This window comes from Aureobasidium subglaciale, assembly GCF_000721755.1.
Source record: "Aureobasidium subglaciale EXF-2481 unplaced genomic scaffold scaffold_35, whole genome shotgun sequence".
Lineage (NCBI taxonomy): Eukaryota > Fungi > Ascomycota > Dothideomycetes > Dothideales > Saccotheciaceae > Aureobasidium > Aureobasidium subglaciale.
In genome coordinates this window covers 148,383-169,261 of record NW_013566960.1, presented here as the reverse complement: position 1 = coordinate 169,261, position 20,879 = coordinate 148,383, and the positions used below count along the sequence as shown (strand labels likewise).

Genomic DNA, 20,879 nt, shown 5'->3' with positions numbered 1-20,879 from the left:
ACTCGATACATGCTGCACTACTCACACGGCGTTAGCGGCGATTCCATGGCGTATGGAAGAGCGATTGATAATCTAGCAACAGGTGGTGCTCGAAAAACGAACAAGAACTGCCGGATGCGTGACGTCAGTATTTACGAGTCGGAAGCAAGCTCCGCCAGAATGAGCCTCCTTCTTGCCCACCTGGAACACAGCTTCTCGGAGCATGACCGTCTCAAAGGACTGGTTCGAGGAATCTGTAGATATAGCCAAAGAAGAGACTTTGACAGCGTTGGACAGGTTCGCTGGCACAAGATGCGAAGCACAAGAAAGTCCCACAAGACAAGCACCTGTCCGGCTAACCCTCCACGCTCTTCCGCCGCTAGTGCGATCGTATCTATCCAGACCCAACTGATTAGCATCGCGTAGAAGATTACGGTTGCGAAACCCTGCAATAAGGCAAAAAAGCAGGATGTACAATACGTCAGGCACACCGCATGCCGGAAAGCTATCCACATAAGTACTGCCGTGCCCAAGCTCGCGACTGTGCTTGTCGTCCTTGAACTTCTTCCCCATTCTGCATATACTTCTACAGGAATTCGGCAATTTGTTCAGTTGACAAACAAGATCATTATGGCTGCTGCTGTTCAACAAGGTTCCGGCAGGATCGAGGACTTCGAGGTCAAGGGAGATGCACCTTACTTTGCAGAAGAGAGAGAAGGATGGAAAGGTTACGTTGAGTGGGAGGTATATTTTACAACAGCTCTACTGCATCACTCGACAACGAGATTTGTACTGACAAACAATTCAGAAATACCCAGAAAAGGCAAAGCAAGCTCAAGAAGTCCTGGCCAAGTATGATTTCTCAAAGCCGCCGGAGTTTCAGCTCGTGCCTTTGCCGGATACCAATCCGATATTGGAAGGTGTGCGATGGAAGCAATATCACTATGCTATGGGAGAGACATTGAAGGATCTTCCTGAAAAAAGGTGAGTACTATATCGAGTCATCGTAATACAAAGGAAGACGTCTGATAAAGAACAGCTGGAAATACGTTCAAGATGAAAAGAGCAAAGACATGATTCACGTCCTACAATTCCCCTACAATGGAGAACCACCAAGAGTACCATCACTCCACCTCATAGCCAGGATATAACTAACACGAGGACCCAGGAACGCCTAGTGGAAACCGAAATCACAAACAACAAAGACCACTTTGTCCGCAACCACGGCGGAATTCCAGAAATCGACCCAGAGCAATACACCCTCGACATCGAAGGCCTCGTCAACAGCCCCAAACGCCTCACTCTCGCAGACCTTCAAAACGAAGATTTGTTTCCCCGTCAAAGTAACGTTGTAAGCTTGCAATGCTCAGGAACCCGTCGTATTGAGCAAATCCATGAATATCCCGGTGATGGCGACGAGCTTATCAATGCACCTTGGGGTGAAGGCGCCATTGGAACAGCAAGATGGACAGGTGTAAGTTTGAAAAAAGTGATCAAGTATTGTGGTGGGCTTAAAGATGAGGGAAAAGGTGTGCATCTTGAGTTCTATGGCGCGGACACTTATTTTAAAAAGGGCAAGGCGTATAATTATGTGGTTAGTGTGCCATGGAGGAAAGTCAAGATCAACGAGGTACTACTGGCTTGGGAGATGAACGGAGAGCCATTACCAAAGATCCATGGGTTTCCCTTGAGAACGGTTGTATTTGGCTGTAGGTTATTTCCCTCACCCTTGAAGCCCAATATGCTAACGAGAGGATGACACAGACATTGGAGCCAGAAGTTGCAAATGGCTCTACAAGATCAAAGCCATCAAAGGACCCAGTCTCGCACCCGTCCAATCGAAAGAATACCTCTACTACACACCCCAAATCGGAAAGCAAAACGCCATGTACAGCAACGGATTCAGCATCCAAGATATGCCCGTGTCATCCGCCATCATGACACCCATCAACATGTCTCAAATCGTCCACTCTGGAAAAATAAAGATGAGAGGCTGGGCATACTCAGGAGGTGGACATTGGCCTGTCCGTGTCGAAGTCAGTGGTGACGGTGGAAGCATCTGGTACGAAGTCCCCTATGAGAATCTGAGCAAGAAATACTATCACGCTTGGAGACTTTGGGAGATTGAATTACCTGTGGATGCGGAGGGTTGGTTGGAGCTTTGTGTGAGGACTTGGGATAATGCTATGAATACCCAACCCACATATGTTCGCTCGGCTTGGAATTGGGATTTGCACGTTACTTCGAGTTGGTAAGTTTTGAGATCTTTGCACAAAACGCTGTGGTTTTGCTCAGGAGAAGCTAATGGGGAGATGTAGTCATCGTGTCAAGGTTTACAGTATCAACAAGAGTAAGCCGCTTACTGCTGCTAGGCTCAGGGTGTTGGAGGAGAAGGGTGTACCGATTGTGCCCATCACTCATCCTATGGAGTTTGATCTTGAGAGTGAAGAGCACTACCAAGAGGAGATGAGAAAGCAAGGCGGTCGCGACCCTGAGGAGTAGACTCCATTTTCGTCGAGTTCAGGAGTCCCCAAGGTTGGATTTTGATTCCACGCGCATGCAGTAACGGATATAGCATAATGTCGAGTTTCCTAAATTCCATTTCTCATCGTCCCCAATAATAAGCCATCCTTCCCCAAAGGTGTTGCTCCTCCCGCAGTGATGGCCTCTTGCCTCGAAAGTCATTCTCGAGTTACCTCTGTACCGTATTCCTCCTACTTCTCACTCCAACCTGCTCCCCTTTGCCCAAAATCATCTTCAAAGTCTGTTCCAGGCCTCTATCATCGTATTTCCCACCCAAACCATAGACTCGGATTCCCTCAATCCCCGCACCAACAAGGTCATCTTTGTCCACTTTAGGTGCCTCTTTTGCCTCTATGTAAATAAGATGCGTGACATACATCCAATAGTCTTTCGTCTCTGGCGCTTTCAAGCCTCTACTCTCCGCACATGCATTCGCTATAGCAGCGATAAAGTCCATGGCCGTGAAAGGCTGAGCCAGCGGTCCAGTCTCCCTATCGATACTGCTGTTGAGAATAAGAATCTTATTCCTAATATGCGGCGAAGAGATAGCAGCACCCACACCCCGTAAGATGATACTAGGGATGATGGAAGTAAACAGCGATCCAATGCTGTAGATTATCGTCGATGATTTGGCCAGAGCTTCCAGGACGCGAGGGTTTGCCGGACAAGACATTTCCTGTCCATAAGGATTGATATACCACAGTCGTTCAATCCTGGCTGATAACTCTTCTTCCTGCGATTTCGAGAATTTGATAGCAGGTTTGCGGAGAGAAGGTAATGAGCCTGGCAAAGAGGCATCTTCTACATTATCTGATTCTTCGGTTTCGAGACGTAAGGCTGTTGGAGAGCGAGGCAAAGTTTCGGGGAGAGAGGAAGGAGCTGAGGGGTGAGAGATGTTGTTTTGACCTGTTATGTGGGTGCCATCTTGGAGGGAGACGGAGATGTGGTGGGAGAAATTTGTGTTTATGGCGGGGAGGACTGTTATGGTTTCGGGGACGGAGCAGATGCTGCTGAGGAGGTAGATTGCTGATTCCAAGCTTCCAGAGAAGAGACGTGCTCTGTCGTCTCTTGTTAGTCACATCATTCGCTGTACCATGAGTTGGTGGTTTGCAAGTGTGATACTGACCCGGTTAGGAACAGATTGCCAATACTTGCAGATGAGAAATCGAATCTCGAGCTCGGTCTCATGCGTTTGACAATCTCCTGATTGACCAAGTTGAGAAAGCTCCTGATCAGCTCCTTTTTAGGCGTAGAGATTTGTCGCCATAGGGGGTGAAGAGATTCGACTATCTCTAGCCACTCGAGACGTGCTTCTTTAGGCTCGGAAGGGAGGCGGTGATTAAATAGTTCTTTGATGGCGGAGGCTTCGGATGAGGGGTCGCCACTATCAGGAATCAAGCGGACCAATCTGCCTGTAGGTGAGATTTTGATCAGTACCGTGGAAGGACAGAGAGAGTGTAGGATGTTTGTTGTATCATTGCTCTCGTGTGAAATGGTATCCATGACTTACTGCGCAGATCACCAATACCTGTACTATATATTAGTCCAAAGGCCTTCCCCCTCTATGCAACAACTATCATTCTCCAACTTACCAGGGCCGCCAAAGACTCGAATCAGTTCGCTCGAGCTGCCACCATTATCACTGATGGGTATGACGTAGTTGAGCACACTGCTGTTGGCTTGAGCAAGATTTGTAAAGACATCAACGAGATGATTGGTAGCTTGTGTCAGATGTCAGTCTCCCGTCACTGTGATCTACCAATTTCATCTCACCTGTGCCGCCACCAAAGATAGTGATCTGTCTGCACCTCGGCGGATTTGGCGAAGGGAGTCGAAGTGACCCTGGCCAAGCGTTTCGTGGTGGAATGTTCTCCATGGTCGCGTGCTCATTTGGTTGCGGTGTGAGAGCCATTGCAGGTGGAAGTGGTCGTGAGAGCCCAGCTCTTTGAACACAATCAACATAGACAGCTGGCAATATCGGTGCTTGGTATCGTGTTGACGACAGATGTTTGTTGGAGCGTGTGAAGACGTTGTTGATCTAAGCCACCAAGTCTATCCGCGTGTGGACGTGGCCAGACGAGGCAACAAACAGTCAAGTGAGCCAATGACTTTCGCTCTACTTGTTCGAAAATTGGTATGATCTAATGTGATGCAAGGTCTTCTGGTGATCTCGATATGTGATTGAAAGTGGAATAGAGAATGCCGGTCCGAGATGTCGATATGGCAGCCAGGCTTCATAAGGTTTTGTAGACGCGCCTTGCTGATCACTTATCTCACTCAAACATCATACTCACAAGTCCTAAGCCTGAAAGCTTTTGGTATTCACTTGGATACATAACGACTGCCTCTAAAATTCGACACTCGCGATGCCTTGTCGATACATAAGTCAGGGATGCAGACAAGATGGGGAGATGATTGGAAGTCATATGGACTGAATGTTTTGATCGTCTACTGAAATGACTAGGAAAAAGGTGGAGCGGGCAGAAAAGAGGTATTGGCGGGCTGAAAGTACATGACGATGGTACGCCGCAGCTCTCTGGATATCAAGAAGTTGGAGAAGCAGCAAGCGCACTACATGTCGACTCGGATGTGAAGTTCATGGCTCAATGTTGCTTGGTGGTAGTACCGTGGCCGGCGGCGGCAGAAGCGAAAAGACCCTCCTCGTTCTTCTGGTAATCGGTACCAATGTTGATGCCGCCCTCTCTCTCGGCGCGTCTTCTTCTCTTCTCGAGCAATGATTCCTTTGTCTCTTGGAGGATACGGAGTTGTCTGTGCTCGACACCCTGGAGCCAGTAACCAAAGCTTGCGCCAATTCCGCCGAAGAGAGGGTAGGCCCAGAGAGCGTTGCGCTGGAGGATGGGACGCATCTCAATGCCGAGTTGCCAAACGCGGACGGCAATGCCTGTAGTATATCATAAGCCTTTGCGATAGGGAGTCTGCTTCTACGAGAGGGTATGCGCACCGAAACCGCCCCAGAAAAGGATCTTGGACATTGCGACTGGTGATGTGACGGGACGAGTGTTGGAGGTTGATTCGAGGTCGCACTGGAATTGAACGGAGCTCCTGGCTCAGCAGTACGTCGGAGGATAGGATGCGAGGCGGAATGTCGTGGTCGTACAGAGACAGCGGATAATTGTATAGACAGATGGCAATTGCTGACCTTCTCGTCGTGTCTGGCTGCCTCGCTGCCGGAAGACGCTCGTTCCTGCCCTCAAGCTCGGCCTTGGCGTCGTCTCTCCTCCGCGTCCGAGTACCTTCCCTCCGCATCATCGCATCTACCCATCAATTAAATCTGACAACACGTTCCCAGCACATTTTGTGCTCTCATCCAACATGGCAGCGGCGGCCAACACGACTGCCGGCGCTCAGGCAGATTTGCCTATGCGCAAGCGTCCTCGTGTCTCTGATCTGCCACTCTCTTCTTCCAAGCGCGCATCCATAGACAGTTTGCTGCACACCTTCAAGAAGAAGGGTCAGTTCGACGACCTTCGCAAGAACACTTTTGCCCAATTCGATCAAGGTGTACGTTTATTCCAAATCCTTCCACGATTCACAACGTCTGACAAACATCCTCAAGCCCCTCAAATCCACCCTTGTCGACTCCATTCGCTCCTTCACAGACGCCGAGATCGATCGCGACCCCATCAAATACCTTACCAAGAACCCACGCATCGCCGCTCCTCTTCTCGAAGGCGCTGCCGCCCGCGCAGACATCTATCCCAAAACCGAAGCCGACATTGAACACTTTATCCAGGACTACCTTCAGACTGCTGAACAAGCTTTACGGGACATTCGAAGGGAGGAGATTGGCGAAGAAGCTGCAAAGCAAGAGGAGGAAGCTGGCAACAAGCCCGATTCAGTCTATGCCGAGGCCTCGCAGCGCCGTCACCAACAGCGTCTCGACCGCTATGCTGACGAATTGAAGGAAATCGCAAAGAAGGAGCGAGCCCAACAAAAGAAAGCCGAACTCGAAGCCCTGAAACAGCGCGAACAGGAACTAAAGAAGGAGAAGGAACGTCTCGAAGTCCTACACAAGAAACGTGCTGATAGAGAAGAGTTTCGCAAGAAAGAGGAAGAGAGGAAAAAGGCTCGGGCCAAGGCTGCCGCCGAGCTTCGTGAGAAGGAGGAAAAACTACTCGAGGAGAAACGCAAGAAAGAGGAGGAAGAAAAGGCCAAGCGCAAGAAGATCCTCGAGGAGGAAGAAGCCAAACGTCTTGAGCAGGAGGCTATGCGCATGCTGCTCGCTGAAGGCCAAGCTATGGCTTCCAAATCTGCCCCTAAGAAGGTCGAACGCGAGCGCGAGCGTGAACGTGAGAGGAGTGAGAGTCTGGACAGAAGATATCCTCGCCGAGACCGTGATCGCGACCGCCGCTCGCCCTCCGCAGACCGCCACTACCGCCCAGCCGACCGAGACAGAGAAAGAGAAAGAGGCTACGACCACTATGAAGGCCGCCGCGAATCCACCTTGCGCGAAATTAGTGCCGAACGTGAGGCATGGAAGGCAAAGCAACTTCGTAACAAGGACCGCCGGAGCAGATCTCCATCTCGTGACCGCCGCCCTCCGCGCCGCGATCGTTCCCGAAGTCCTCTGAACAGAGGCGATCGCTATGTCCCCTCCGATCGCCAGGATCGCGACACTCGCAGAAGACGCTCTCGTACTCGCTCCCCCAGAGGTGCAGGTGATCGCTGGGTCCCTTCTGATCGTCAGACACCTGCCGACCGTGGTGCCCGCGATCGTTCAAGAGATAAAGACCGTGATCGAGACGTTCGCGACAGAGAACGCTCAAGAGACAGAGACAGAGATAGAGATCGCGAGAGGGACAAAGATCGCGACAAGGAGCGCGACAGAGATCGTGAGAAGGACAGAGATCGAGAAAGAGACCGTGACAGAGACAGGGACCGTGATCGCGATAGAGACCGCGACCGTCGCCGCCGAGACGACGACCGCCCCAAGACCGACCGTTACGTCCCCTCCGCCAACGCTGGTGCCTCTCGCCGTGACAGCGAGAAGGTTGGAAGTAGCAGCAAGCGAGACCGCTCTCGCTCAAAGACACGCGAGGCCAGGTAGGATCAAGACGGGTTGTCTGGGACGTCGAATGAAGCAGAGGGACTTCATGTCAAATCGCTGGTCTGGGTCAAAGAGAAGCAGGAGCCTCGAGGATAGAGATGCATTTTTGTAGGTTTATCGGTAGCATTGGGAGGAGTTAAATGGTTTCCAAGCATGCATGATACCCCTTTTAACAGTATTGAGAAATAACCTTCTTCTTCCTTCTTTGCCCTGTTGGACGACAATCTGAAAGTACCTCGTGGTGTTGAATCGGCCTCACGCGCGACTTGCTCTAGTATACCTAGAAGCAGTATGAGGTACCAAGAAGCAGTATTTGCCGCGTATGCACACTGCCAGAGACGTTCTCAACTGTCACAGCGTGTTGTCAACAGCTAGCCCTAAGCCGAGTTCTTGATCGTACCTTTAATTGTCGCTAGCGTCGAACATGCTTGAGTAAGATGCATTGTGATTATCTGAGGACAATCAGTCCTTCCTCCAAAGTCATCGAGGCATGTGTCGGAAATTATTACAGACATGACTGAGAATCCGGACAGGTCCCATCAAAGGAGTGACCCTCCTCCAGCGCCATCTGCAGCAGCACGCATACAATTACATCGCACAGCATGCTTCAATTGTCGTTCATCAAGACAAAAATGCGATCGACAAAGTCCTTGGTATTGCCGTCTATCGCAAAAGGATTACAGAATCTGATATCTCTGTAGTATGCGATGCGCTTCCCAGCAAAGACGCTGCGACTACCCGCAAGCCTCCAACCGAGGTCGTAAACAAGGAAGTGTCAAGTAAGTCGGCCCTAAAATCGAAGCAGCTCTCTCTTATATGACCAGCAAGCCAGATACAGTCGAGAAGCTGCTACAGCGTATCAATGAATCTCCTGTTGGCGACCAAGTGATCGCCGCTATTATATCATCTTCTCAAAACTTACCACCATCTGGTTTCCCCACAGGTCCGTACAGTGGACGAAACTCATCGGAGCAGACTCCTGAGCTCGGCGCCTCGCCATATACTGGATCGGAGCACCAGCGGACATATCAAAATCCTCCGAAGCCTGACTCTCAAAGCTCTCTTGTCTCGCCTCTACACATCCTCGCCGACGCAGTGGAGACCGAGAGACTTGCGTCTCTTCAGATTCAAGATTCGTCCCCAGCCTCCAATCACCCAGACGAGCCTCTGCTAAACAACTCAAACGACACATGGCTCTCTCGGCGTGCCACAGAGCGACTCATCAAGTACTTCAGTATGTGTAATAAGCTCAACCAGTGGCAAACTTACTGATTGCAAATGTTGCAGAGCCAAGTGCCTCTTTCCAAAAAGATTGGCAAGTCCTCGCCTCACAGTCAGTCAATGCTCCTGTGAGGCTGAGCTCCTTGACCTGTGATCCGATCGCTTCTCGTCTGATTGATGATACTGATGCGGAGAGATACTTCGAGCTGTAAGTCTTCACGGTGTTTTGTGGTTCCTACTGTCAAGAGCAAACGTCTGACATGAGCTCCTAGGTTTTTCACAATCCGCAATCCGCTTGTGTGTCTACTAGATCCTATTCTTCATACCTCGGAAAATGTTCGGCCGTTGTCATTCACCCTGTTCTCGGTCGTCTGCGCACTAGGCTGTGCGATGTCAGACACAACCAGAGATAGATCTTTGTATCCGACTCTACTAGCGTTGGCAGAGAGCAACATCAAATGGTCGATAGCAACATCCGTCAAATCAGTGGAGACCATACAGGCAATTTTCACTATGGAATACTGGTCACCAGTCTACGAAACGCAAAAGGATGACCCATACTGGTTGCATCTAAGTCACGTAAGAGATACCAATACCTTTCCTTGCTTTCGTACTGACATGTATTACTCGTCTTCAACAGGCCATACTGATAGCAAGAGAGCTAGGTCTCAACAAGAATAAAGCCGTGACAGATCTCGTCGCATCATACACATCTTCCTCGGCAAGCCAAAACTTCAAAGAGAGGTTCCTTCGTAACATTGAGCGAACGTGGCTTGCTGCTTTCTTTGCAGAAAAAAGCTTTGGCATTGTGACCGGACGCGTGATGAATGTGGGTCGATCAGAGATTGACCCTAACATCTCTGAGTGGTGGAAGAAGCCAATGGCATGTCCCTTCGACCGGGTCATCAGTGGCGTTGTGGAGATGCGTATTCTTCTCGTGAGTCTTGACCTGATAGATCCTCAGAACCTTCATGCTGACATGGAGTAATGTAGATGCAATACCTCGAAGAACGAGAACGAATGGCCAAGACCAGAGAAGCGGTCGAGGACTGGCAAGCGCGAGGTTTCGATGCACTCCAGGCCCTTCGTATGGAGAGATGCCTGTCGAACGACTTACAAGACGGTTCACCATCAGCGGCCTATCTTCCTATACTCGCATACTACATGGATCATAGTATCCTTGTGCTGAACGCCAATGCTTTGAGAGATCTTTACGCATTGAATGCGTTAGAGTCTCTGGCCAATCCCTGCAAGATATCACGACAGACTGTTGATGTCGCATCCAGATCACTTAATCTTGCACTATTTGATCCGGTGCTGGTCAAGTATATGTATGGCACTCATAACAACCAGTTCATCATGATCTGCCATGCAGTGAGCGAGATCTTATTTGTAAGTCATCGCTCTCCTTATTTTCCCGAGCTCGAGCTTAGAGATACTGATCACCCATTCAGGCTACAACACGCGGCTGTCTACCCCCCGACATCATTGAAACTGCAGCCGCAACCGTACGTGCTATCGCCAGACACATGGAAGCCATCGCACGAAGCCTGCCAGACTCCTCTGCTGCATCACTATATACCACTCTCGCCAACATCTTCTCCCAACAACTTGACAAGTACATTCATACTATTCAAGCTAGCTCTGAGGTCTTACAAGAGCCTATACCTACGGATTGGTGGAACGCGCTGGGTGGAGACATGTTGGTTGACATGAGTGATTTGTTTCCCGAACAGCTGTTTCCTGAGTTGGCTGGGCAGGGTGGAGTCAATGGAATGTTTGGTTGAGGTGATGTGTACATTGATCAGTGTCTTTGCTTCATGCCAGACATTATCTCAAGATCCTCCTCGCTATACCAAGGACCCAAATTTCCCATCATTCAACAGTTCAATTTCAATCATCCAGTTTTCCAAAAAGAGAAAAAAAGAAAAAAAAAGGTCCACCACCACCACCTCAAAGCTTAGAAGCCCTCAAAGTCCCATTCTTCTTGGCCACAAACGCAGCAATGACATCCATCAATCCCGGACTCAAACTATCATAACACTCCAACCCCAAACCCCTCAACTGCTTCCTAACCGCCTCCGCCTCCTCAGGAGCAACAAGCCCTTGCTCAATAGTACTACTCACAAACGCCGCAAACCGCGGCTCCTGCCACCCGATCTCCCCACTCAACTCGACATGCACAAAATCCAAACCAAAAAAGGCATGCTCCTGCTCAATACGTCCAAACATGTGCACTTTACACTCTTTACAAGCGTGACGTTGAATCACCGCTGCTTCATCCACGATGAAGAGTTTTGATGCTCCGGAAGTTATGGATAGAGCAGAGCGGGGGATGACACCGACGATGGAGAAGGTTGCCGAGGAAGGTTTCCAGCACTTTGAACAGCCGCAGGCGTGGTTGTGAAGGACATTGCTGGAGAGTGTTATGGTTATTGGGGAGGTTTGGCAGTGGCAGTGGAGTGTTCCGCCGGAAAAGGAGTCGGAGCCTTGTTTTATTCCATTGTCGATTGAGGGGTGGAGTTTGAATGACATTTGTTTTTAATTTATTTTGCAAATCCGAGATTGATGAGGGGGGGTTTTATCTTGGTGAGTTTTGAAGTCGGGAATTCGGATCTTGGGGTAAGGGAAGTGGAAAAAAAAAAGACAGGAGATTGGCAAGAGCGAGATGGAGTTGCTGTTTACTTATTCGCTTTTTTCTATGCCCTGGATGTGACAACCTAGCTTGTTCCTATTGACCCAGCACGCCATTCAATCTACTCGCACACTGCCTTATCGGTGCTGAGGGAATTTTCTCGTAAGTGCAGGTTGGCGTACCTATGTAGAGGTGGAGAAGGCGGGGTGTTTTGCCAGGATGTTCGCGGAAGATATACCTGAAAGCAGTAACGAAGGAGGGGGTTGAAAGCATGCATAGTTATACCAAGCATAATATTGCATAATAACGACAATGTGGAAAGTGCACATCATGCAAACAACGACAGTGGATTTGAGTCAAGCACGAGGAATGGAACAGACTCTTCATACTCTACATGTGCGTATTACATCCATGCCGCGAAAACAAACGAAAAAAGCGTCGAAATTTTACTACGCTAACATTCTTATGACAAGAGCCCTTCAACCATTATATCATACCACAGAATCCTTGTATCCTAAATCCCTCCAGATTGTGGTTTCCTTTCACATGATGCTCATACTACTGCTACTGCAAACAACGTCAGGTGCACATGAACTGACATATCCAGTCGTGAACACAGTCGTGGTCAAGGTAGGCAAAGCAGGACAAGTCGATGGACGAATGGTAATAGTGACTACAAACGTCATCAGCAAGGATTCAGACATTGCGATAGAAGATGACTTACTAGGACCAGTGTAGGTCGATGTAGGAGGTACAGCTGTACCGGAACGACCATCAGTAGTTCCACTTTGTGTGAAAGTCGATGCGACACCTGAGGCAGCTGTTGATGAGGCATAGGAAGTGCCACCTGAAGATGCTGCACTGGACACATACGATGATGCAGCTGAAGAAGCAGCACTAGATGCGTACGACGAAGCGGCAGACAAAGCGGCAGAGGAAGCTGCAAATGAAGCTCCGGTCGAGGAAGCCGTAGATGCACCGGTCGAGAAAGCAATCGAGAAAGCAGTGGAGAACTCATTCGAGAAAGCAGAAGAATAAGCCGAAGAAAAGGCAGAAGAGAAAGCGGACGAGAAGGCCGAAGAGTAAGCCGTCGAGAAACCAGTCGAGAAGGCAGATGAGTACGCCGTGGAGAATGGAGTTCCGGACCACGTTGTGTACCATGATGTAGAGAATTCGGTGTACACTGTCGAGACGGTCACACTGATCGGAACAAGGGAGGTAGAAACGATCGTCGAGCTTGCTGAACAGTCCACCACACCGGGCGAGCAGGAAGTGATCGTAGTCAGATCAGTGCTGTAGATTGTTGAAGTCACGACACCCACGGCGCTAGAACTTGTGGCAGATGGTGAAGAAAATGTCGAGACAGTAACACTAATGGGCACAAGGGTCGTCGACACAATTGTTGAACTAGCAGGACAGTTCACCACCCCTGGCGAACAAGACGTTATCGTGGTAAGACCAGTGCTGTAGATAGTCGACGTTACCACACCAACGATTCCAGAGCTCGTAGTTGATGCGGCGATAGGTGTTCCAATCACAATAGAGCTTATCGTACTCGAAGCACTAGTCACGATGACGCTGATCGGGACCAAAGAGGTTGAAACCACTGTAGAGCTTGCCGGACAATTACTTACGTCTGAAGAACATGATGTGACCGTGGTGATGTCAGTGCTGTAAACCGTAATCGTCAGAGGTCCATTTGGACTTGTCAGTCTCGTAGCTCTGTACCCAACGACACCCGGAGCGAACGGAGTGGTCGAAGATAGATCGGCTGCACTATGTAAATAGCAGTATTGGAACTCTTGTCCACTCTGAATCCAAGTAGCTGCCAAACAATTCTGAACTTGACTGCAAGTGTTGATGCAGACATTGAGGTTTCTGGCAATGACTCTTGAGATACTGGCTGCGGTGTAGTCATTCGTGCAATCAATACTATAATTGTTGGGAGGACTTTGCGAATCCAGGAAGTAATTACCACAATAGCTTGAATAGTCAGTTGGCGTAGCAGTCGCCGTAGAGGAGACTGTGACACTGATGGGTACCAATGTCGTGGAGATGACTGTAGAACTAGCTGGACAGCTCGCAACGTCTGGAGCGCAGGAAGTCACGGTAGTCAATTTCGTGCTGTAGATAGTCGAGGTGACTGGTCCATCGACAGCGTCCTGGGCAGGAGCACGCTGGGCGAATAAGATACCAGGCGAATATCCAGTACCAGAGACCTGGGCAAACAGCTGACACTCGCCTGTGTTGATGTTGTAGGCGACGGCTTTACAATAGTCAACACCATCACACTGGAGCTGACACTCATGGAAGGCAGCTTGCTGGGCGTCGGTCTGGCGCTTCTTGAGTCCTGCTCTTTCTTCCTCGGAATACATGGTGGCCAACATATCATCGAACATCAGAAGCTCAGCATCTCGCTTGGTGTTGTCGTTTCCGGCAAACGCAATGACGGTACCACCTGTGACTCCAGTATCACACTGGTGGACATAAGCCTTACCATCAGCATCGGTACATGTGACATTATCGACATTGGGACAGCTTGGTTGCGTGCAAGCTGGGGCAGGAGCCTCCTGAGAAACATATGTGGCGGTGGCAGAGTACGACGGTCCAGGGTCGAAAGTGCTGTAGGCTGATGGCGTGATGGGGATGCGGGTTTCGGTCGTAGAAGTCGAGCTGGATGTCGAAGACAGACCGGCGGTAATTGTGGCGAACGAACCACTGACTGTCGCAGTTGTAGGGCTCGAAGCAGCAGCCGATAAGCTTTCCGTGGTGATCGCCGTTGGTAAATTGCCGGTCGAAGAGGCTGCGGCTAATGAGCTGGCTGCCGTTGAACTACTTGCTGAGGCCGAGGAGACAGTAGTTGACTGTTGGCTGCCGAGGCTCGATGAGGAACTGCTTGATAGAATCGCACTCGAGGATGGGCTGCTGGGTATGGCTGCACTCGACGAGGTGCTACTTGGCAAAATTGCACCCGATGAGGAGCTACCTGGCAGGACCGGACTCGATGAAGAGCTACTTGGGAGGATTACGTTCGATGAGGAGCTCAAAAGACTCGAACTCGACAAGGGTCCCCTTGTAGAGGTTACACTCGATGATGGGCTGCTTGTGGGGGCGAGGCTCGAGGATAGGCTACTGATGACAGAAGATGATATTAGACTCGAAGATGATGATGTCGATGTTTGCCTGACAGAAGAGGACGACGGGAGACCAGAAGCTACCCCGTTCCTGATACCTGCGACAAAGTTTGCAGCTGCTGGCTGGAATTGATAGCTGTCCCCGCCCATCTTGAGGTAGCAGTTTCGGGTATCGGTGTAGACCCAAGCTCCACATCCTACTACGCTGTCGCAAATGGTCATGCAACCATTGAAGTCTGATGGGGATCCATAGAGATTTCCGCCGATGCTGGTGTCTGAATTACACTTGATTCGGTAGATGCCACCGGTAGCGTCCACGACTGTCTGGCCATCCACCTCCGGACAAGAGTATGTCGCTTGCGATATTACTGCAGGAGTTGCGGACAAAGTGGTGCTAGCAGTTGTAGAGCCCGAGCTATATTGTAAGAAGGAACTCGAGACAAGGCTAGAAGAGATGCGAGAAGAAGAGCTCGAAGCAGCACTCGATACGGAGCTCACGGAAGAAACAAGGCTGTCTGACGAGCTCGAGATAACGCTGGACGAAGAACTCGAGCTTGATGAAGAAGCGTTCGAGAGCGAAGAAAGTGCGGACGAAGAACTTGAGGCGACACTCGATAGAGAGCTTGCCGAAGATGATCCGATGCTGATTGACGAGCTAGACGTGCTAGGTGTAACGCTCGAGAATGTAATGCTCGCGGAGGAAGGTCCAACAGATGTCGACGAAGTGGACAACGTACTGGAAAGGGCAGGAGATACACTCGGCAATGCACTAGATGACGAGCTCAAGATTGAAGATAAAGCTGACGAAGAGCTCGATGCGGCACTTGACAGAGAGCTCAGCGTGGACGACCCGATGCTGCTTGCAGATGAAGAGCCTGGCGTCACGGCAGCCGATGATGAGCTAGAAGTGAGTCCAATGGTCGATGAGGAGCTAGTGACTGATAAGCTAGTCGTAGGTGTGACACTGGACGAGGAGCTTGAGATTGAAGGTGACAATGCGGATGAAGAGCTCGAGGCCAGAATCGATGACGAGCTCGGAATTGAAGACGAAGCCGACAAAGCTGACGAAGAGTTCGGAGTCGAAGATGAAGCGGATGAAGAGCTCAAGATAAGACTAGACGACGAACTCAGGCTTGATGTTGAAGCGCTAAAAAGCGAAGAAAGAGCTGATGAAGTGCTCGATGCAATACTTGACAGGGAGCTTGCCGAGGACGACCCAATGGTGCTTGACGAGCGAGAAGTGGATAAAGCAGTCAACGAGGAGCTCGCGGAAGAAGAACCAATGCTTGCTGATGATGTAGACACGACGCTGGAAGACACGCTAGACCCGGAAGATAGAGCCGATGAGATGGACGACAGCGCTGACGAGACACTCGAGGAGACACTCGATGCAGAGCTTGACAGGGAGCTGGCAGAAGAAGAAGCGATGCTTGTCGATGAGCTTGTCGAGCTGATCAGAGGGCTGGAAGTCGAGCTTGAAGAACTGGTTATTGAAGAGGTTGTAGACGATGCTAGAGAGCTGGACGAACTGCTGCTCACAGTCGATGATGAGCTTGTGGTGATCAACAAGGAGCTAGATGCAGAACTCGTGGTGGTGATGGTATAGGTCGTTGTCCTGGTGAGGGTTGAAGGACAAGAGATCACTTTGGTCGAACTCGAAGCGTATATCGGCGCCAGATAATCTTGACTTGTGCCTTGAGGAGTTGTCCATCTGTAGAAGAAGTTCAAGGAGAATGCAGCCGAGTCGATAGGTCCACCGTTGGGTCCGTAAGAATAAGTATGAGTCCAACCTGCCATTCGGTAATGGGTAACAAGACCAAGAAGTCCACTCGAAGAACCGAATTCATATCTTGTCAGGTTTCCACCGTTGAGCACAGTAGTCACATTGTCGGTCGTCAAGTTGTCGCGTGCAGCCCAATCTTGAGACCAATGAGGCAGTGTCGGTAGACAGAATCCTCTGCGACCGCCTCCAAAGTAAGATATCGTCCCATCGTTGTCACCATGGAATTCGATCAAGGGATTCTGTCTCGCGGGGCTGCAAGTATTGTGGACCAAGTCGTTCGTCAAAACGGTGTTTGGGAAACAAACTGTGTTCGCGTCTCCCGTTTTGGTGTAGAAAGCTCCAGAGTGAGGGCCAAATGCCGTGAATACAGTGGACATGACGGGATCACAGGCCATTACGTTAACGAAGCCGGCACCGTTACTCATACCGACGGCAAACACACGGCTGGTGTCGACACAATACTGAGAAGATATGTTGGCCACCAAAGCTTGGACGAAGGTCAAGTCATTGATTGTGGCGTTGTTGACCCAACTTGGATCACCTAGCCATGTGTTTTGGCCGTCGGAGTCCCTGATAGCAGTAGGATATACAGTGATACCATAGGGATTGATCTTCTCAACAGACCATCCGGAAGCGCTCTCGAAATTGGCGCCGCTGTCTCCTCTCCCGTGGAAACCAACGATAAGTGGAGCTGCCTTGGTCGGATCGTAGGTAGACGGGACGCGGAAATTGTAAGTGTGCAAATAACCATCAGGGCCAGTTCCAGTGAACTGGGTGCTGGATCCACCGGGATTGACCCCGGCGCCCACTGCTCGGCCACATCCTGTACTCCTAAACGCGCCATCCGCGACAGGCGGAGGATAATTAGGCGTGGGAACGTAGACCACAGCAGTATTTCCGTTTGAAGGTCGGACGAGACTGGAGAAACTTCTTTTCAGATAACACGTCGTTCCAACGTATGTTACGGCATTGCAAACACCTTGAGTGTTGGAGCAATAGGCCATACAGTTCGCAAAAGAATCGACATTGTTGACCTGACTATACGAGCCGGGTTGACTGTCGGCCGAACAGTAGATGGTGTATTGTTGACCACAAGAGTCTGTGTAGCTAGTGGTAGCCGCTGTTCCAGAACAAAGCCCATTCTGATTCTGGGCAAGGGCAAGAGAAATCAGTGACAGTAGGAGCGTCGTCACTCGTAGAGACACCATGTTGGCGAAAGATTAGAAGAAACGCGATTACAAGGTGAAGGAAACAAGCAGTGGGAAGACATGGTGATATTGGTAGATGGTTGTTGACAGGGAAGCTCTGGAATGCAGATGGCCGGTACCTGCATTCCAGGGCATATGAGCAGCTCACTTACTTATGAAGACCCGAGGCTTTGGTCTCATGGTCCAAGTGGCATTGTGAGGAATGTCCAGACTACTCAAGCCTAGACTGTCATCGAATTGCTTGCATTGTAGCGATCAGATCCAACATCAATGGAGGTCTGCGTAGGTGATTCTTGATGCGCTTGAATAGGCAAGGTCAGCCTTGCTGAGCACAGGCGCGTCACCCTGGCGCAAGGGCTCAGATGTTCAACAATGATGCTTGACACCATGCCGAGCTGCGCTGATGTTGGATCAATATGCACATTTGATAACGCCAGTGGTCGTGGTCGTCAGATGTTTGGGCAGGAGCGTGTAGACAATGACGCGGTAATGTGATTTGCACCGGCGGCCGATATCGGCGGGGGAAGGCTGACAGTTGCGACTTGCGTGACCCTGTTCTTCAATATACCTCGCCAACCAAACCGCATCTTATTCACTAGATAGACAAGGAAGAAAAGTGAACGTGCCTCTTCTGACGCTCTATTGAAGGCGAAAAAGTGTGCAGTTTCACTTCATCCAGGAACTTTTGTTGTGTGGTCGTCATCACTTTCACACACATGGCCAGATCAGATTAGACACACAAACACTCCTGGATCAGGGGAGCAACTGTCGAGAGCAACATCGAAATCATCTCTCTGTCTGCGGACCTATACCCTTCAAAATTGCACGTTTCCACGAAACCAGATCAGCGCCACCTCACACGTGTCAAAAATCTTATCATTGGCCAACGCGTTCTGATCCGTCCTCGTTCAGATACAAGAACTCAAATCACACGATCTTACACAAGTACTCACACCAGTCCTCCTACGATGGACGAACTGGTCGACAGGGCGGTTCCCGAGGCCATCGTTTACACTCACGATCGCTTCAGTCTCCAGAAATGGGTCAAGGTCAACGCTCGCCTCGAGTACACCGCCGACATCAGTGCTGGGAAGTTCCAGACCCTGTTGAGAGAAACACCTCGCTTCAACTTCTGCATCCACGTTGACGCCGATGTCTTGGAAGCTGTTATTCGTCGCGGTCCAAGCCTTAATGAAACCATCGCTACCGTCGACGGTGATGAGAGACTGAAGGAAGGCTATGTCAACCTCACCAGAGCCGACAAGAACTGGTCCTGGGACGAGTACGACACAGCGACATTCAATCGTCGGGATGAAGGATACGAAGAGGACCAGAACCCTCTGGATGAGAATGAAGAGGAGATCGAAGGCTGCAAGCTATATGATGCTGGATGGATGAGAGTCTCGACGGAAGGCCTGATGCCTCGGACGTATGGCAATCTGATCGACATTGACTCCTAGGACTTCTACTACATTCGACCATCGGATGGCGTCGCCCTCATCAAGTGAACGGTTCTGTTATCGGGTAGAATTACCGTAACGCCAGAGCTCTCCCCTAGGCCTTTGTCTCGGAAAGACTAGAGACTGCTTGATCAAGCCATCGGGAACCCAGAGCTGCGCCTCTTGGCTTATCCGTCATTTGACCCTTCTGTCAGGAACATCGCCGCCGTGATACAGCTAAAGCCGTCTCATGCAATTAGACGCCAACACAGACAATGTTCGCATCGGTATAGTTATCAAGATTCGCCTAGAGACCAGCATCGCAATAAGAACCATTGATCCACGTATTCCGCTCAAGCAACTGCGGGACCTCGATATCAAAGTCATTAGCGAGGTCTTTACAGAAGTAGAGAGGACAGATGATCAGCTATAGAAAGATTAGCCAAATGCGCGGTTGAGAGAGAAAGAAAGAGTCAAACTGTACCTTCATGTATGTCTGTCAACTCATGTACAACACAATAGCGGTAGCCGGGCTGCAAAGAGCAGTCGTCAGATGACAAGCTGGGGTTCCACTCTAAGAGCTGAGAGACCGTGACTTTGATGAGGAGTTCAATAAAGCGACATGAATTGATGATCAAGGTGTTAAAGCCGTCCGATATCACGTCGCTTGTCTATGACGCATACTCGCGATACTCCCAGCAGTCAGATAGCGTACCGGGCGCAAGGGGCAATTGTGAGGGTCTCGACCAAGGACTCGCGTGGAAAAGCTCTGTAGAAGTGCGTGTCGAGGTTGTCAAGGTATAGGAACCAGGTGTCGAGGTTTCCAAGGCATAGGGACCAGGTCCCGTAAAAGCATAACCATACTGACTACAGCTAGACGTCTGTGAAGCAGCGACCTCTGCAAAGTCTTCGTCGAAACCGAAAGGTGAGTTCGAGTGTATCTGACCGAGACCCCGCAGAGAGTCCGAGCAATCCTCGATGGATCTGTCGGGAGCGCTGGAAGGATCGGACCACCAGGAGGCGAAAGGCTCATCACATAATTGGCCAGTAGTGCTGGCAGAAGAATGTCAGCAAGCGATACGGAAGAACATTGATCCACGAATCTGTCCAGGATGGAAGAAGCTGTGAACATGAGTCCTACTAGTAATCAATCGTTGTGGTTCTGAACCCAATCTTACCAGGGTAAGTGTCGCCGTCCATAACGACCACATCTTGAGGCGCTTCGCAATTACTTTTAATCGTCTCAAGTACTGCGTGCAGACTCTGATTGCATGATGGCGTACAAAGAGAGTTCAGGTGATCGAGACCAAGAGGTAGATTGCTGCTCAAGATGTCAGAAAATTGTACTTCACAGTTCTTAGGTAGTGAGCCATGGTGGAAAAGGGCACATATTCGACAGCTATAGCTCTCAGAAACTCTGGGCAGGAGATTGAGATATTGAGCGCCTCAATGCAAGAGTCGCGGGCTCCGGGAACAGGAGGTTGCACTGGAAGAGCAGCCAGTCGTTCACCAGGCGCGCCGCTTACAAACGCCAGGAGAGCAAGAGACTAATTAAGCAGAACATGTTGAGTGTAAGATTTTTGCATGTGTTCTTGTCGAAATAGGGCGTGGCTGGAAGTGTGAAGTGACTTGGTCAAGACTGGTACTGGCAAGACGAGTCTGAGCGAGTGGCGAAGGTGGAATATCAACTTCGGGGTTGAGAGAGATGTGACGTCCTTGGAGCAGGATTTTGCAAAGAGGGATTGTGCTTTCGATGTGTATTTGCCACACAATTTGTTTGCTATGTGCTCAAAACCAAGGCAGTGTTGTTCAATCGTTAAGGTACGCGCGCAGAATTCTACCAAAACGTAAGCTTGCTTCACACGCGCACCTTCTGATTCTCTCCACTC

General features: G+C 50.1%; 10 protein-coding genes across 10 annotated transcripts; 5 read left to right on the top strand and 5 right to left on the bottom strand.

The window, feature by feature from the left end:
• Positions 1–609: 609 nt before the first annotated feature.
• On the top strand, positions 610–2,481 carry AUEXF2481DRAFT_9058 (uncharacterized protein; the record flags this gene model as incomplete). Its single annotated transcript, XM_013483909.1, has 6 exons — positions 610–723; positions 788–963; positions 1,019–1,097; positions 1,148–1,688; positions 1,744–2,230; positions 2,298–2,481. 6 exons carry the CDS (start codon positions 610–612, stop codon positions 2,479–2,481), a joined length of 1,581 nt encoding a protein of 526 aa, XP_013339363.1.
• AUEXF2481DRAFT_526615 (uncharacterized protein) lies at positions 2,453–4,759 on the bottom strand. The gene is made up of 5 exons (XM_013483978.1): positions 4,276–4,759; positions 4,095–4,223; positions 4,013–4,030; positions 3,629–3,914; positions 2,453–3,560 (listed from the first exon to the last, which is right to left on the bottom strand). Exons 1-5 carry the CDS (start codon positions 4,412–4,414, stop codon positions 2,672–2,674), a joined length of 1,461 nt encoding a protein of 486 aa, XP_013339432.1. The 5' UTR covers positions 4,415–4,759; the 3' UTR covers positions 2,453–2,671.
• A 346-nt stretch (positions 4,760–5,105) lies between these two features.
• AUEXF2481DRAFT_33576 (uncharacterized protein) lies at positions 5,106–5,495 on the bottom strand (the record flags this gene model as incomplete). The annotated part of the gene is made up of 2 exons (XM_013483922.1): positions 5,106–5,404; positions 5,465–5,495. The coding sequence occupies 2 exons, from the start codon at positions 5,493–5,495 to the stop codon at positions 5,106–5,108; spliced, it is 330 nt and encodes a 109-aa protein (XP_013339376.1).
• A 261-nt stretch (positions 5,496–5,756) lies between these two features.
• Positions 5,757–6,487, top strand: AUEXF2481DRAFT_526595 (uncharacterized protein). Its single transcript, XM_013483977.1, has one exon. It carries the CDS (start codon positions 5,836–5,838, stop codon positions 6,241–6,243), a length of 408 nt encoding a protein of 135 aa, XP_013339431.1. The 5' UTR covers positions 5,757–5,835; the 3' UTR covers positions 6,244–6,487.
• Positions 6,488–8,083: 1,596 nt separating this feature from the next.
• Positions 8,084–10,661, top strand: AUEXF2481DRAFT_703118 (uncharacterized protein; the record flags this gene model as incomplete). Its single annotated transcript, XM_013483976.1, has 8 exons — positions 8,084–8,223; positions 8,272–8,342; positions 8,373–8,804; positions 8,858–8,999; positions 9,064–9,370; positions 9,432–9,728; positions 9,785–10,183; positions 10,246–10,661. The coding sequence occupies 8 exons, from the start codon at positions 8,084–8,086 to the stop codon at positions 10,576–10,578; spliced, it is 2,121 nt and encodes a 706-aa protein (XP_013339430.1). The 3' UTR covers positions 10,579–10,661.
• Positions 10,581–11,532, bottom strand: AUEXF2481DRAFT_526586 (uncharacterized protein). The gene has a single exon (XM_013483975.1). The coding sequence runs from the start codon at positions 11,324–11,326 to the stop codon at positions 10,745–10,747; it is 582 nt and encodes a 193-aa protein (XP_013339429.1). The 5' UTR covers positions 11,327–11,532; the 3' UTR covers positions 10,581–10,744.
• A 3,326-nt stretch (positions 11,533–14,858) lies between these two features.
• On the top strand, positions 14,859–16,166 carry AUEXF2481DRAFT_9053 (uncharacterized protein; the record flags this gene model as incomplete). Its single annotated transcript, XM_013483908.1, has 1 exon — positions 14,859–16,166. One exon carries the CDS (start codon positions 14,859–14,861, stop codon positions 16,164–16,166), a length of 1,308 nt encoding a protein of 435 aa, XP_013339362.1.
• A 167-nt stretch (positions 16,167–16,333) lies between these two features.
• AUEXF2481DRAFT_49654 (uncharacterized protein) lies at positions 16,334–17,080 on the bottom strand (the record flags this gene model as incomplete). Its single annotated transcript, XM_013483943.1, has 1 exon — positions 16,334–17,080. A coding segment is annotated over one exon (747 nt), but the record flags the coding sequence as incomplete, so codon positions are not given.
• A 1,045-nt stretch (positions 17,081–18,125) lies between these two features.
• AUEXF2481DRAFT_526435 (uncharacterized protein) lies at positions 18,126–19,397 on the top strand. The gene has a single exon (XM_013483974.1). It carries the CDS (start codon positions 18,520–18,522, stop codon positions 19,009–19,011), a length of 492 nt encoding a protein of 163 aa, XP_013339428.1. The 5' UTR covers positions 18,126–18,519; the 3' UTR covers positions 19,012–19,397.
• A 264-nt stretch (positions 19,398–19,661) lies between these two features.
• On the bottom strand, positions 19,662–20,190 carry AUEXF2481DRAFT_9050 (uncharacterized protein; the record flags this gene model as incomplete). The annotated part of the gene is made up of 2 exons (XM_013483907.1): positions 19,662–20,043; positions 20,132–20,190. 2 exons carry the CDS (start codon positions 20,188–20,190, stop codon positions 19,662–19,664), a joined length of 441 nt encoding a protein of 146 aa, XP_013339361.1.
• Positions 20,191–20,879: the final 689 nt, after the last annotated feature.

Excerpts from the sequence above, each read along its gene's own strand:
- AUEXF2481DRAFT_526435 (XM_013483974.1), top strand. The coding sequence starts at position 18,520 with ATGGACGAACTGGTCGACAGGGCGGTTCCCGAGGCCATCGTTTACACT.
- AUEXF2481DRAFT_526595 (XM_013483977.1), top strand. The coding sequence starts at position 5,836 with ATGGCAGCGGCGGCCAACACGACTGCCGGCGCTCAGGCAGATTTGCCT.
- AUEXF2481DRAFT_526586 (XM_013483975.1), bottom strand. The coding sequence starts at position 11,326 with ATGTCATTCAAACTCCACCCCTCAATCGACAATGGAATAAAACAAGGC.
- AUEXF2481DRAFT_526615 (XM_013483978.1), bottom strand. The coding sequence starts at position 4,414 with ATGGCTCTCACACCGCAACCAAATGAGCACGCGACCATGGAGAACATT. Across the intron at positions 4,224-4,275 it reads TATCTTTGGTGGCGGCACAG|CTACCAATCATCTCGTTGAT; the intron begins GTGAGATGAAAT and ends ATCTGACACAAG. Across the intron at positions 3,561-3,628 it reads GGCAATCTGTTCCTAACCGG|AGCACGTCTCTTCTCTGGAA; the intron begins GTCAGTATCACA and ends AAGAGACGACAG.